The 14,131-nt window shown below is 43.0% G+C and overlaps 1 protein-coding gene across 2 annotated transcripts in view; it reads right to left on the bottom strand.

The window, feature by feature from the left end:
• Positions 1-14,131, bottom strand: part of EXT2 (exostosin glycosyltransferase 2) — a 108,963-nt gene that overhangs the window by 73,256 nt on the left and 21,576 nt on the right. For both annotated transcript variants that reach the window (XM_087821820.1, XM_087821819.1), the window contains exon 7: positions 13,411-13,504. In XM_087821820.1, the coding sequence (XP_087677946.1) occupies positions 13,411-13,504 (94 nt within the window). The remainder of the gene's footprint in view (positions 1-13,410; positions 13,505-14,131) is intronic.

Raw genomic sequence — 14,131 nt, 5'->3', positions numbered from 1 at the left:
GACTATCTTACAAGTGGGCTTGTCTGATCAAGTAGCACTGGGATGGAACATGTTTGCCCCATTATGTTTTCACTATGTAATCTTTGTAATTGTACTCCCAGACACCAAAGATGACTATGATTTTCATGTTTTAGTCCTATTTAAAAGATAAATTCTTTCAGAATAGATGCTACTTGGGGCAAGTCAGAATAAAAACAGGTGAAGAACTTGTAGGCAGGGGAGAACTCTGTGAATACTAATAGGGAATGCTCCAATGTTACCATCTCCTGTCCTATGGAAGACAAGCAGGGATAGAGGAGGAAAAAGGGGTAGCCTGAGTTATGTTTCTTGACATGTGACAGACAGCTCCTGAAATAGAAAGCCATAGGTTTCAAGTCTCAGGGGTATCACCTTCAAATATGTCAATGTTCTAAGGATGGATCAGTTTTCCCAACTGCTGACATCCTGCTGTGAGGAGAGGTCCCAAGCAAAACAGGAGCCTCTGACTGGGAGCCTTTGAGGTGGCAGGAGCCATGAGGAGTTCAAAGGCAAGGCTGGCCAGTGGCTTGCACCTCCAAGAACCATAGGGGTGAAAGGTTACTAAAGCAGGAGCCACTGACCAATAAAACTGTGTTTGGTCAAACCTTCTCAGCTAAGAGACCAGAGGCTCATGTGCGCTGTGTCCAGTTTTCTGAGTTATCCACGCCTCTGGGTCCCACTGTTCCCTAGGTCAGAACAGGAGCTTCTATAGTGATTAGCAGCTGACCAGCTCTCTCTCCTGACTGGTTCCATGAAAGAGCTGAAAGGTGGATTGGAAACCTTTAATCAGGATCTGTCATCAAAAATAAATAAATAAGAGCACAGCTTGGGTCAACTTGTTGCAAAGGAATCTGCCTGGGCTGAGATTTCCCATGTTTGCTGTGCTAAAAGCAGGAGAAAGCAAGCATCCGTTTGTTTGATTAGAGAAGGCAAATATAAAACAAGCCCCGCTCCAACCAGGCACACTTGAAAGGCCTGCCTCTTTTCATTAAGATACACACACAAAACATAATATGTGAAGGGACTAAGAAGACAGAACTTGAAAACTTATGTCATCCCCAGAGCTATCATCATGTCACGCCACATTAGGGTGATATTCTCTCGTCTACTGTTTCCCATGTTGCAATGATTCCAGAGAAGCTAAGGAGATTTCTTTGGCAGGTTCATTATTTGGGCTGGGGACAGTAACTCAGCAGTCAGGTCATGGGAGCCCTTTCCACTGTCCTTATACACTCCCAGAAAAAGAGAAACTGAGACTAGTGTGGGTGCAGTGCCATTTGTCACTATCCTACCTAACAGCAGCACAGGAGTCCTCTACCAGCTGCTTGCTGCTAGAAAGCTCCACCTGCTGATTAAGTGTTACTAATGTGCGCTCTCTTGTTGATTCTGAGTAGAAAGCCCAAGGTACATCCCCCAAATTGGGAGTTTGAACAGAGAAGCTTGAAGTAGCTACACATGCTATGGCAGTAGCTCACAATTTATCCCCCTGTCCCTTTTTCACCTGAAGGATGACATATACCTATGAGTAAGAGTAACTGAGATCCATCATGGCAGGGAGTCTCAAGAAACCCATGTCCCCATCCCCCAGCCCAGAAAGCATTTAAGAATCTGAGTGGCACCGAGAGAGATGTGTGAAGTTTGAAAATCCCCACTGGGAATTCTGCTCCCTCCTTCATCTCACAGTTAAAAACTGCTATGGTAGCTGATTAGACAGCTGAAATCTTCTTCTTCTAGTTTCCCATCTGCAAGTTGTACCAAAAGATATCCAAAGAATATGGTTGCTTTTATGTCATATGTAAAGTTCCCTACAACCTGCTAGGCAACGAGGTTTGGGAGATACTGATCTGTGGTTATTCTAAGCCAAAGGGAGCACAGTCAGGTCCACTGTTCCCTCCGCACTGGCTGCAACCCTTAGGATGTTATTCTGACCCTTGGGTCTGCCACCAGCTTCTGGGTCTTCTCACTCACATCAAATGCCAAAATGCCTCCCTATAGAACTCAGTCCTCAGCCTGCAGCTGAAACCAAAAACTGCAAGATCTTTCAAAAATACATATGACACATATAGAACATGAAGAACTAGTCAAATTAATCTGAAAGTTAAAAATACTTCACTACATATGGCCTTCGAATACCTAACAAGACAACACTTGCTCCTTTTAATAAAAAGTACTGGAATCTGAAAGATAACAAGTGAACTGCTCTCCTACTATTAAATTCCTTAATAAAATGGGAAGTACACATTTAAATATAACACATTAGCCTTTAAGTTATAAGGTAACTGTACTGTCAGAAGTGGTTTCTATGAAGCTAATTCTGTATCAATCCTGATCTAGAGAGAGAGAGGAAGGGAGAGGGGGAGAGAGAAAGAGATGTTGATGTGAGAGGGAAACACCGATCGGCTGCCTCCTGCACACCTCCTACCAGGAATTTGAGCTCACAACCTGGGCATGTGCCCTGACAGGGAATGGAACGGGCAACCTTTCGGTGCTTGGGACAACGCCCAACCAACTGAACCACACTGGCCAGGGCTTAAAGATCTTAAGGTGAAGATAAATGAATACCTGGTTGTTATCTTACAGTCTCAAGAGTAGTAGCACAGAATTATAAGATTATGTTATTATAAAACTGAAAATTTTATGTCATGACAAAATAATTAAGCAACTCCAACTTCTCTCAACTTCTGCAATGCTGAGGGAGACAGAATATGTAAATACATAAATATAGGCAGAAATCCTATGGATTAGTTTAATCCTTACTGAAGACTTGAAAACAATGAATTCTTTACCAAACATATCAACACTTGATAATTTACAAGTTATTGTTTTGTAAACAAACCTAGATATTTTTCTGAGTAGGTATGTAATGAGTTTAAAAGGTCTGTACTACATTTCCTGTAGTAAGTAATTATTTCTCAGAAATGCTTTACAAATAGCCCTACCCTGTGGGAAACCAGCCCCAAGAGTCAGACAATTTTTATACAGGCTGCAAATTAATATTTAACATTTTTATTACAGAGGCCATTTTTTGAAGCAAAGCCCCATATTGGGGACTAATTATGAAAGGTTAACCCACGGCTAACTTTAGATACAGCTCCCCAACCTAACCAATGCCCAAAGAGGAAACCAGGACCATCCCATTTACCCTGACCCTTTGAAACGGCTATGTAATTAAGATTAATCATAATCACATATTTATTGAAAACTTCCAAGATATTTATTTGTTAAATATTTTAGTAAGTTTGTTAAAGCTATACCATAAGCAATAACACCCAGTTCATGAAACTTCTTAACTAATTACAGGATATCAATTTAGTCCCCAGTAATATATAAAAAAAATAGTTCTATCACTTTGGAGTCTGGGGCATTTTGTTTTGTCTTATTGCTTGTTTGGTTTTTATACCTAATTACCCTCCCCACAGGAGCTACACCAGTAATAAAACAAACCAGTATTTTTTATTGTTTGCTCAATGAAAATCATCAACCCCAGATCAACAGCTCTATAATTTCACTAACTTACTACAAAAATTCCTTGTTTTTTTTTGCCTCAACCTCAAGTTAAATGGCTATTTTAAATTGAACACACTTGCAAAACTGCTCATGTCCAAAACTATTTGAAAAAAAGAAAAATAATGGGTTTGTGCCAAGAGGGTACAGAGCAGTCAAAAACATATATCCATTGGGTTTTGCTTATCTCTACTAGCCTCTTCCTAAAAGCTTTGATTAGGAGAAAGGGGGCAGGCAGATATGAAGCATACTGGGAGGGCACACTCCACCCACCCCAGCCCTCTGGAAAGCAAGGCTAGAAAGCCGAAAGGAGGAGGGTAAGATGCACTCTCTGAAATGCCTGGAAAAACATTCTGGTCAAGAGATGCCAGAGATTTTGTAGCTCCCATCAAGCTGCTGGCCTACATCCAGGTAATGGTTTTTCCTTCCCCTCAGTTGTCCACTGCAGGAGCTTTCCAGCAAAGAAAGAAAGGAAGAGTGGTAGGGGAGAGGGAAGAGCAGCTTCCAGTCCACTCCTCTGTAACTGAGAGGGCAAAAAGGGCCAAGCATTGCAGGCTGACATTTATAGAGGGCCTGGTATTTCCATGGAGCACTCTGGGAGGATTACTGGGGGTTAGCAATCTGGTCTAAAAGGGGCGGCAAAGCAGACTGATGAAAGTCCCTTTAAATTCAATAACAGTGATGCTGTGGACACAGAGACAGCAAGCTGGAGCTGGCGAAGACATGCAAGCAGAGGTCTAGCCAGTCGGATGGCCTTTGGGAAAAAAAGTACATTGTAAACCTGACTTCCTGAACTCTTCAGGGCTGCCCAACTAACTTGCTGGGGCTCGAAAGCACAAACTGTCAACACAATGGCATTTCTAATCAGGGGATAAAAATAAAAGCCCTTGCAAAATCCATCTTTGCCTAACCCTTACTGCCCTTCCCCTACCAACCAAGAGAAATTTCTACTGCCAATGGCGAAGTTCTGGACCTGCAAAGGTTAATTATCTTCTAGTCTTTTACCTCCAAATCACAGCTGCACCACCCAATCCCTTCTGCCTGGCATTTTTCTTCGATTTTAATATCAGGAGTTTCACACGCCTGCCTGAGCTCCTGGACTCGGCAGAAAGGCCCATATAGCTGTCAGCAAACTGATAAGAACTTTAAAATTACTCCGCTGGGCCTCTTTAAAAAGAAGAGCCAAAGAAGCCCATAAAGAAAGAGGGCAGGGGCCACGGAAACCAGCCGCTCACACTGTTTTAACGTGGCATTAAAATGAGCTGCAGATTTATGGCAGTGTTTTAGCCCCTGGCCCAAATCATCTGGGATGAAGCTCTCCTCTGCTCTCCAGCGGGATTTCAAATATGGGATGGAGCTGGCTAGAAAGGAGCGGGGGGAAGGGAGGCAGAGGTAGCAGGGGGAGGAGAAGAGGAAAGGGGAGAAGCAGAGAATACCAGGAGAATCACAGGCAGGAACAACTTCTCCTTTCAGTAGGATGCAACCACTAGCTAGTTCTAAAAGATAACCCGACTGGTCCTCTTAAATGCACATGGAAATCTTTTATTTTTAGTTCATACCCAGGAAATTCTGATTCTTCAACTGTTCATCACCCAAATTTCAATTCTAGTTTTAACTTCTCTCTCTAAGTTTATTTGTTTTAATTTTTTTAATTCAAAACTGAATAAAATCATGATTTGGCAGAAAACACATTAGAGAAGGGGGAAAAATACTTAGTACAATTTTTTTTTCCTCACTGGAAAGGGGAAAAAGGAACACTATTTTTTCCAAATGTGCCAATGAATTTTTTAAAGGCCAGCTAGAAAACCACTGATTTTAATAAGCCCTTCTGATCCTAACAGAAAAACAGAGAGGTGAACCGCCTTACATGTCAAGATGTAGAAAGTATAGCAGAACCCACAGGAATAAATTCTCTTTCCAGTTTCCAAGCCCAGAAACAAATGCATAATACATCCACGCTGGTAATTCACTGTGGTTCCTGAAGCCCAAACTCCATACCAGGAGGCTCCTTCCAATATTCAAACCCAGACCCAGGCAGACCGCTCCCAAATCCCTGCCAGCATGAAGCAGACAGACCAGAATCTCGATGCTTTAAGTAAGTTACTCACTGAACCACACAATTGGTCTACAGTATAGTATTATTAGTCCCAGGTCTGAGTTAAGAAAAACTGAAGCTTGGAAAAGCTGGGTAACTTGCCCAAAGTCACAAAGCTGAGGGTATGAACTCAGGTTTCTCCAACTCAAAAACCCATCATGTACTTGCCACCACCAACATTTTCCAATTTTTTGGATAGGACCCACATTAAGAAACACATAAACACACTTTACACTGCAACACACTAGACATACGCACATATAACCAAAACAAATGTTACAGGAAATATTTACCCTTACCATGTAATAGGATGGTATTTTCCTATTATATTTCATTTTTAAAAAATGCAATGCCAGCCTTGAACCACTGATTTAACTTCATGAACAACTAATGAATCATGGCCCTGTTTGTAAAATACTGCAGTGACAATGCAAAAAAAAAAAAAAATCATCAGACTGGGAGTCAGGAGGCCCGGGTTCAGCGGGCTCAGCTCTGCCCTAACGACTCAAGATCACTTAGACTCCAGGGCTTACTTTTGATTGTCAAGTATGAGGAAAGGGTTGGATATTTTCTAAGGTCTCGTCCAACTCTTTGATTTTTTTCTTAACTGATACTGCTGAATCTCCTTAACTGATACTGCTTCCCCTTTCACCACACGTTTTTTCATTATTCTTCACTTGTCACTTACTATCCTTTCCTTCTAATTCTCTACAGGCTTCCCTGCTGGTATTCAAAGGCCCCCCAGCCTCACCTGCTCCACCTCAGCCACTGAGCCTCTCTCACAGAAGCCAATCTCCCTGAGGTCAGCGCAATAACATAGCTTTGTTCTCTCCTCCAAGCTGAGGCTGCCCAGTCCTGACGATTCCCTTCACCCGCTGGTCCACTCCTGACACCTCCACCCCCGCCACAACTAACAGCACAGCACTTCCAGCCTTTAATTTGTATATTACTGAAAGTACTGTCCCCAGCGCCCTTGAGGGCTTTCTTAAAGACAGAATCCCCCTTAAAAATCTCCCTCATCATGCCTGTACAACTTGGAACAAAGCAGGTGCTTAGTACTTGGTTTGCATTATGAAATTAAGGACTCTATCTTAAATTTAGAGAATAGTTCGGTGGGCTGCTCTAGGAAAAGTCATGAAAGCAATTAAAGCTGGTATCACAATAAGGTAAGTGAGCATTCACAGACAAAGTTCCATAGACTACTCATGTATGTTTGCCATGGACGAGGTAGGCCAAGGTTGCCAAGGAAAGCAGCTTTATGGTCCCTCCATCTGGACCATGAGGATTTAAATCTCAGAAGCTATACAAAATAACTGCAAATCAGCCCAAACCTTAAAGACAAGAAAATTTATTTACAGGCCCCAGTGTACTATAAATTTCAGACAGTTCTATTAAAATGCTTTTCTTGGCTTCCCATCAGATACTTGGCAAAAGTCTTTTTCCAATAGGTTCTTAATACTAGAGTTGGAAAAAAAGTTAAAACACAAAAATGCTCTTCCTTAGGGGTTCCAATTAAATGAGCTCTTATTTTATCCTGCTTTAAACAATATACACTGGCCAGTCTCCTTCACAATATGGGTTTATACATCCAGGAAATCTCAAACACAGAGCATACGGTACTTTAGAAAAGTATTATGAAATTCAAAATGTCCCATAAAGTGATTACACTCATCCCCAAGGCTCTTCCATTGTCCAAGGAGCTGGCTTTGTATAAGAACCACGGTTGTCTGTTTCACAGGGAGAAACTCCAGGGATCAAGTCAATGGGTTTTGTTTAAGGGTAAGCAATCCAATACCTGTTTTTAGAGCAAGTATGAAAGCAGAGATTGGGAAACATAGCTTGGAGTGGCAGGTTGGGACTGGGGGGGGGAGGGTGGGAGGCATGGATATTAGGCATTTTTTAAAAGCCTTGAGAGTTCAGTTTATATATATAAAAAATTTTCACTTTCACAGCTGGGGTCATGACAGGCATTATAACATTGATCCTGGAAATTAGAAGTGAAATCTCTTCCACGGTCTTTATATTTCCAGGGATGCTCCAACCTAAATGTCTCAAGTAATCACTTTTTAAAATCTATCTAATAAGCAGTTAGCTTGAATTATTGGGAAGTTCATCCTGGTTTTTAGCCTCAATCCAGGCCACACAGTGATCTGAATAACACTGTGGGGAGCAAAATAGACTGGGCTCCCTGTCTGCCCCTCACATATTGTGTGGTCTTGGGAGGGTGACTTAAGTCTCTTTAGCCTCAGTTTCTTCACACTGAAAACTTCACCTTACTCTTCCGACTGCCTATCTCACTACTCTGTTTAGAGAGTCTGCTTTGTAAACTGGTGTGTGTTGGGGATGGGGGGACGAGGGAGAAATGGACAGAGGCTGTCATATAACTGTAAATGGGCATAACAGTCAAGCCACCCACACAGGGAACCCTTGGAGAATACATCTATCTGGGCTGCTCAGGTTTCCAAACATCTGCGGGTTTACACCTCTAAGTGAATCACAAAAACACTTTGTAAAAATAAAAACTTAAACATTTTAGATAGAAAATTCTACAAAATATATGAGCCAATATTTTTAAATATACATATATATATGTGCGCGTATATATATATATATATAATATATTATACACACACACACACACACACCCCAAACAATTTAAACCACTGCTCAAAGATCCAAGGGCATCACAAGGAATAGTAATTTCTGCCTTTCCTCTACTTTAAGGTGCCACATCAATAACAGCTTCAGGGGGAAGAAAAAGAAACTATATTCAGTGTTCAAACTGATGGTAAGAACCATCTGGATGTCAGAAATCCAAAATATGAAACACAAACATGTACTTCTTTGAATCGAAGGATTCTGCCTTCTAACAAAGACACCCGGAGTGCAGTGATGGAGTGAAGCCTGCAAAGCTGCCTGCCCTATATCCAATACGCCAAGAGATCTGTTTCTAAAATAGCTTTTCCACCTTCTCAGCTCATGCCAGACTCACAGATAGCCATCTCAGAGACCCTCACTTGTAGTCTCTCGCCCCTTCAAATCTGTGACTTTTAAACTACCATAGCTACGGAAACTGGATAATTCAATGTGTTGAAATTATGTATAAATAAGATTAAAGGAGAGCCTAGTTTCAGGGACTCTCCTGGGAATGAAGTGCACGAATGCTGGTACACACATACACTTGCTGTTCTGTGGTTTGTTCTGCTCTCTCCTTTATCAGAGCAAGGCCTAACTCCGTCCTGGTAGGTGAAGGTACCACATGCCTGGGGTTTTATTTTCTTAAACAGAAGCATTTTGTCTTTTTCCGAATTAGCCCATTATATCTTCAAGTACACCTCTGCAGCCCAAATATTTAGTATGCTTGGTAGGGAAACATGAAGGCAAATAAAGATGAATCAGCGCAACAGGCTGAAGAAGCTGGTATTTTAATGTACCCACGTACCCACACGTTGAAGTTGCGAGGAAAGAAGATGCCGAGTGCTTCTGCCACCTCAAAGGCTCCGGGCAATTGAGTACAAAGAAGAGTTCAAAGGCAAGGCAGCCTCCTGACTTCCACCTCCCAGCATGGCTGAGGTCAGAGGTCACTGCTGGTGGAGCCACTGACCAATAAAACAACGTTTGGGAACTCCACTCAACAGATAAACGGGGGATCCACTTACACCTTCCTCCCCATCTACACAAACATTTCTAACTACACAGTCTAGTGTCTTTCCAGCCTCCCAAGGTCCTCCATTGCTTTCTTTCTCCTTGTCATTCAAGGGAGACTGGGGTATGAAGGTTCCACTTGACTACAGAAAAATATTTAGCTGCACACTTCTTCCTGCCTTCCATTGTGAACAAGATGGTTGATAGGACCCTCCATCTTTAAGGCCTTCCACGAATGCTACCTCTCCAGTAAATCGATCCTTACCCTATACTTTCTTCCTTCCATTTCAGAACCCTAATGTACTTTGGAAAATCTGCACCATCTCAACTTTCTTTGTGCTCATACCCATATGTCCACAAGATGACTGTTGGGCCTTTGTGAGGATCACAGATTTCTTATTATCTCCCATCATCTCCCCTTGAAAAAACACACACACACTTAATTAGGGCCTCGCTAAATTAATCAACTAGTTAATTTCGCTCATGGGACAACAAAGGGCCAACTGATAACTGTTATAACCATTATCCTCTGCTAATTGAAGGAACTGGCTGTTAACCTACCTACAAAAAAACAAACAAAAAACAATACGCCACTCCTCGCTTGTCCAGTGTCACATATGCTGGCACTCTCATTGCTGCCCTTCAGGAGCAGACAACAGAGCCATAGGTTGTACTTTTCTTCAAAAGTCTTACCATAACTATAGCTTTTACTTACTTAAGGCTCTAGCCCTGTATTTAACATTATGGCTGCTTCACTATCACATCTAAGGTGAAGAGGAAAATGTAATTTCTTCTTATCAGGCAAAATATGTTTCTGTGTTGGTATATGCTAATTCCCAAGTCACCATAAGGACTTTGACCACTGTATACATTGATCAGACTGTAGCCTTCCTGATCCAGAACTCTAAGTTGCAAAATGTTGCTGCAATACCTCCATCGCCAAGATCCCACCCCACATTTTTGTGATCAATTCAGAAACTTTAGCTATATTCCATCCAAGGAGAGCAAAAACCTGTGCTAAGCACTCTTTCTTCCTCATCTGAAACAACTGGTCTCTGGAGAGTGGCTACGAGGACAATGTCAGAGTGAAACACCAGAGCTCATGGCATCTACAGTTTCTTGGAAACACTGAAACAGTCAGTGTTTCCAAGAGGAAAAATGAGTCACTTAAAAGTGGATGGAGACCTCTGCTGGCTACAACTGTCCATGCAGCTCACTAAGCTAGTTCTGAGTTGCTCAGCAAGAAAATCACTGTTCCTCAGTCTCAGATCACTCGGGCATATCAACCAGGGGCTCTACGATATCAACTACTGTTTATGCCTGTCTTACAAAAAGATCCAAATGTGACTTCCCCAAAGAGAATTCACTAAGGTGTAAAAACTTTCCGGAACAAGGTGTATGCTAGTCTTTCAGTTACTCCTGTCAGGTTAAGCTGATGGATGGTAAAGAGGGCAAAATGTCCAGCATAGTCTGGAAAGGGTCCGACGGAACAAAAAAACTCTCTCTAATCTTAGAGAGATGACACCTTAACTTACAATGAACCAGTGGTTCTCAGTCAAAGCAACTTGTTCCACAGAGGACATCTGGCAATGTCTAGACATTTTTGGTTGTCACAACTTGGGATGAGGGTGTGCTGTTGCATCTAGCAGCTGAACCTAGTCATCCTTCATACCTATCTGGGGATTACTTCAGCCAAATAATCTCACCTCTAGTTGAGGTCAGACCAGTCTAGAAATGTGAAGTTGGGAGAAGAAATGAGGTCATTTTGGAGCATAGAATACTCAGAGAAAGGGAAGCAAGACTAAATGAGGCACTGCAGTAAAGTGCTTTAGAAGGTCTGAAAGTAGCACAGAGAAAAGGGCATCAGAAAGCAGAAGAGAGATTTAAAAAGGGAGGCAGAAAAGTGCCACAACTGACTTTCCTTTGCAGGCTGACAGAATGTAGGGCAGTCACCAGCAGAGGAGGTAACTGGCCTTCATGACCAGCTAAAGGTGTTCGGGGGAAGAGATGACCTTAATTACTGATTTGTCAAGAAGAGTGATATTCTTGCTAAGGACAAGAGTTTCACAATGGAAAATGAGAAATGATCTGCCCAACCCCTTCATTTCATAAATGAGGAAAGGAAGGCTCAGGCAGCTCTGGTGACTTGTCATGGTCGCACAGTTAATAGGAACAGAACCAGGGCTCAAACCCAAGTTTCCTGACTCCAAGTGTGTCTCTTTGAATCCAAATAATCTAAAAGTACACTGTTTTAAATGACATCTACTCATTCCTTCTCAATGGCTCTGTGACTCTGAGTCTGCCCCTGCAAAGGACCAGCCAAGCTCGCCTCAGACCTGTGGTTCCCACACTGGGGCTGCATGGAACAGCATTCTGTAAGCCAGCCCAAACCAAATCCCACTCCAAAAGCCAAACAATTCTCTCTCCCTACATGAAGGTGGTGGGTATTTCTCGGCCTCTTATTTTCAGACCAGAGTCTAGTAAAAGGCGGTATTTGATTTAGTAGACAATTCTCTATTTAGTTTGTTAATAAATCAAGATGCCATAAAAAGAAACACAAAGAGCACAAACACCAGGAATCTTCAAATAGCATTTCCTTCTGTGTAAGTTGTAATAACCACAGTTTTAGATCAAGCTCCAGAGGTCTCTAGGCTGATTTTCTAACTCACTAAAATTCAGATGAGGTTAGCAGTGAAGTAACAACTGGGAAGCGCCAAAACTTAAAATGAACATGAGTATGCTATGAAAAAACTACAGGGAAGCTAAAATCGACCTGTGATTTGTTTTCAAATCGGAATGCCAAAATGTTTCACAGATGAGGCTACTGAGGTCCACAGAAGGCAAACGCTTGTCCATCAGAGTCAGTAACTGGTGGAGCTGGCATTCGACAGAGGCAGCTTGAGGAAGAACCTACAGACTTCATTACTGCGTGATGCGACCCTGTCTTTGGTTTAAGCAGCTCAGTACCATAATAAAGAGGGTTGCCTGAACACATCCACTAACTTCCACTCCCTCCTAAAACCCTAAAATGACAAGGGGAATTTTTAAAAATTGAGGCATAATCACTCTAAGATAAAGAGAATGGCAGACAAGGTAACAGCAACAAAATGTGGAAGCTGAGGAGAAGTGGCAGCTGACTACAGGCTATGAGAGCTGCATCCTAGATTCGCCAAGAGTTCTGCTGCAGAACCCCAACTGGGGAAAGGAGGGGCTGAAGGCAGGAGGATGGACTGGCTGTATTTAAGAAGCAGTCAGAAGCCCAGGTCCCTCCCCATTCCACACAGCCAGGTGGCTGCCCTGCCCTCACCTGGACAGCGGCCTGAGACCTGTTCTCTGGACAAGGTTAAATACAGCTCTCCACCTGCAGGTGGGGATGCCATGAAAACAGGGGATGCATGAGACAGTTACATACTTCATGCTGAGAACCCTCCAAACCTCTCTCTTCTCCTGCTCAACTCCTACATAAGACAATTTTAATAAAAATAAAAACTTTTTAAATGCATTAAAAACAAGCACAGTACCAATATCAGGATAGTCTTTTTAATCTTTTAAAACTTGCTTGACATTTGAGCCCCACTAAATTTTTTTCAGGAGAAAGGGAAGCAGGCCTAAATGGGACATCCAGGGGACTGCTTTTAACAGTGGGGAGCAGACCAGGGAAGGGGTATCAGAAGGTGGGAGAGAGATTTGGAAAGGGAGGGAGGAACATGGAAATGTTCAAGGGGAAAGGAACTGGGAACCTAGGCTAGTTTATACAACAACATTCTCAAGGTTAACAGCAACTCAGAAGCATCACCCTGAAATGTCCCAGCTTCCGTGACTGACTTAGTCACTAGAATTATCACCTGCTGTGAAAACAACCTTCCAAAGAGGCTCCAGCTTTGCATCCTGAAAACAAAGCTATGGTATGGCCCTAAAATAACAGTAGGCTTGCCTCAGAAGCGTTCTTAAATCTGCTGGTTACTATATCAAACCTTATTTGACCAACTCACCTAACACTGTTTGCCTCTTCAGTTTGGTTGGTTGATAGAGTGGAAGAAATGAACCCCATTCACGAATTCAGCTACTGTCGCTCTGGATCCAAGTGTCCGGGCCACCCTTTCACATCGCCTAGGTCGCCTCCCCCACAGGGCTGCTTGGCTTCTTACCTGTCTCTGCATTTCTTCAATCTGTCTTTGGGGGATGCTCTGCAAAATGCTGTATACATCTGCCATCTTTTCTTCAGGCACAACCACAGAGGCTCTAGAGACAAGAGCAGAACAGTTTATATGCATACGGCCCCTTTCACAGAGCATTTCTACACACACTACCTCATTTAATTCGCACAAGCAGAAACAACGAACCGCCTTCAGCGCCGCCCCCCCCCCCCCCCCCCCCCCCCGTTCCTTCCAGTGAATGGTCCCAGTTCCCTCTCCCTTCCTCATGGCCGACCTTCTCAAAGAAGCTCTCTCACCAGCTCCATTTTCTCACCTCCCACTCACTCCCGCACCCTTCCTCCCTCCACTCTACTGCTGTGCTCCAGCCACACTGGCACCTTTCAGCCACTGAAAGCACCAGGCTCTGCCCACACCTGGTACACTCTCCCTCACTCTCCGCTGCCCACTGTGAATTCACAATGACTTTCTCCTTCAACTAGACTGGACGCCCAATCCATTCACTTACTCAGCATATATTTATGGAGACCCTATTAGGAACTAAGTCCTGGTAACATAACAGTGAAAAACACAGACAAGGCAGGCCTGGGAGTGAGATAGCCATGAGAATACCTGAGGGAGGATATTCCAGGCAGAAGGACTAACAAGGGCAAAGCTCTGAGAAAGCAGCGTGTCAGGAATGTTCCAGCAACAGCAGAGAGGCCAGTGCGGCTGG

This window comes from Miniopterus natalensis, chromosome 11 (assembly GCF_054644295.1).
Source record: "Miniopterus natalensis isolate mMinNat1 chromosome 11, mMinNat1.hap1, whole genome shotgun sequence".
Taxonomy (NCBI): Eukaryota; Metazoa; Chordata; class Mammalia; order Chiroptera; family Miniopteridae; genus Miniopterus; species Miniopterus natalensis.
This window is presented reverse-complemented; position numbering and strand designations above follow the sequence as displayed.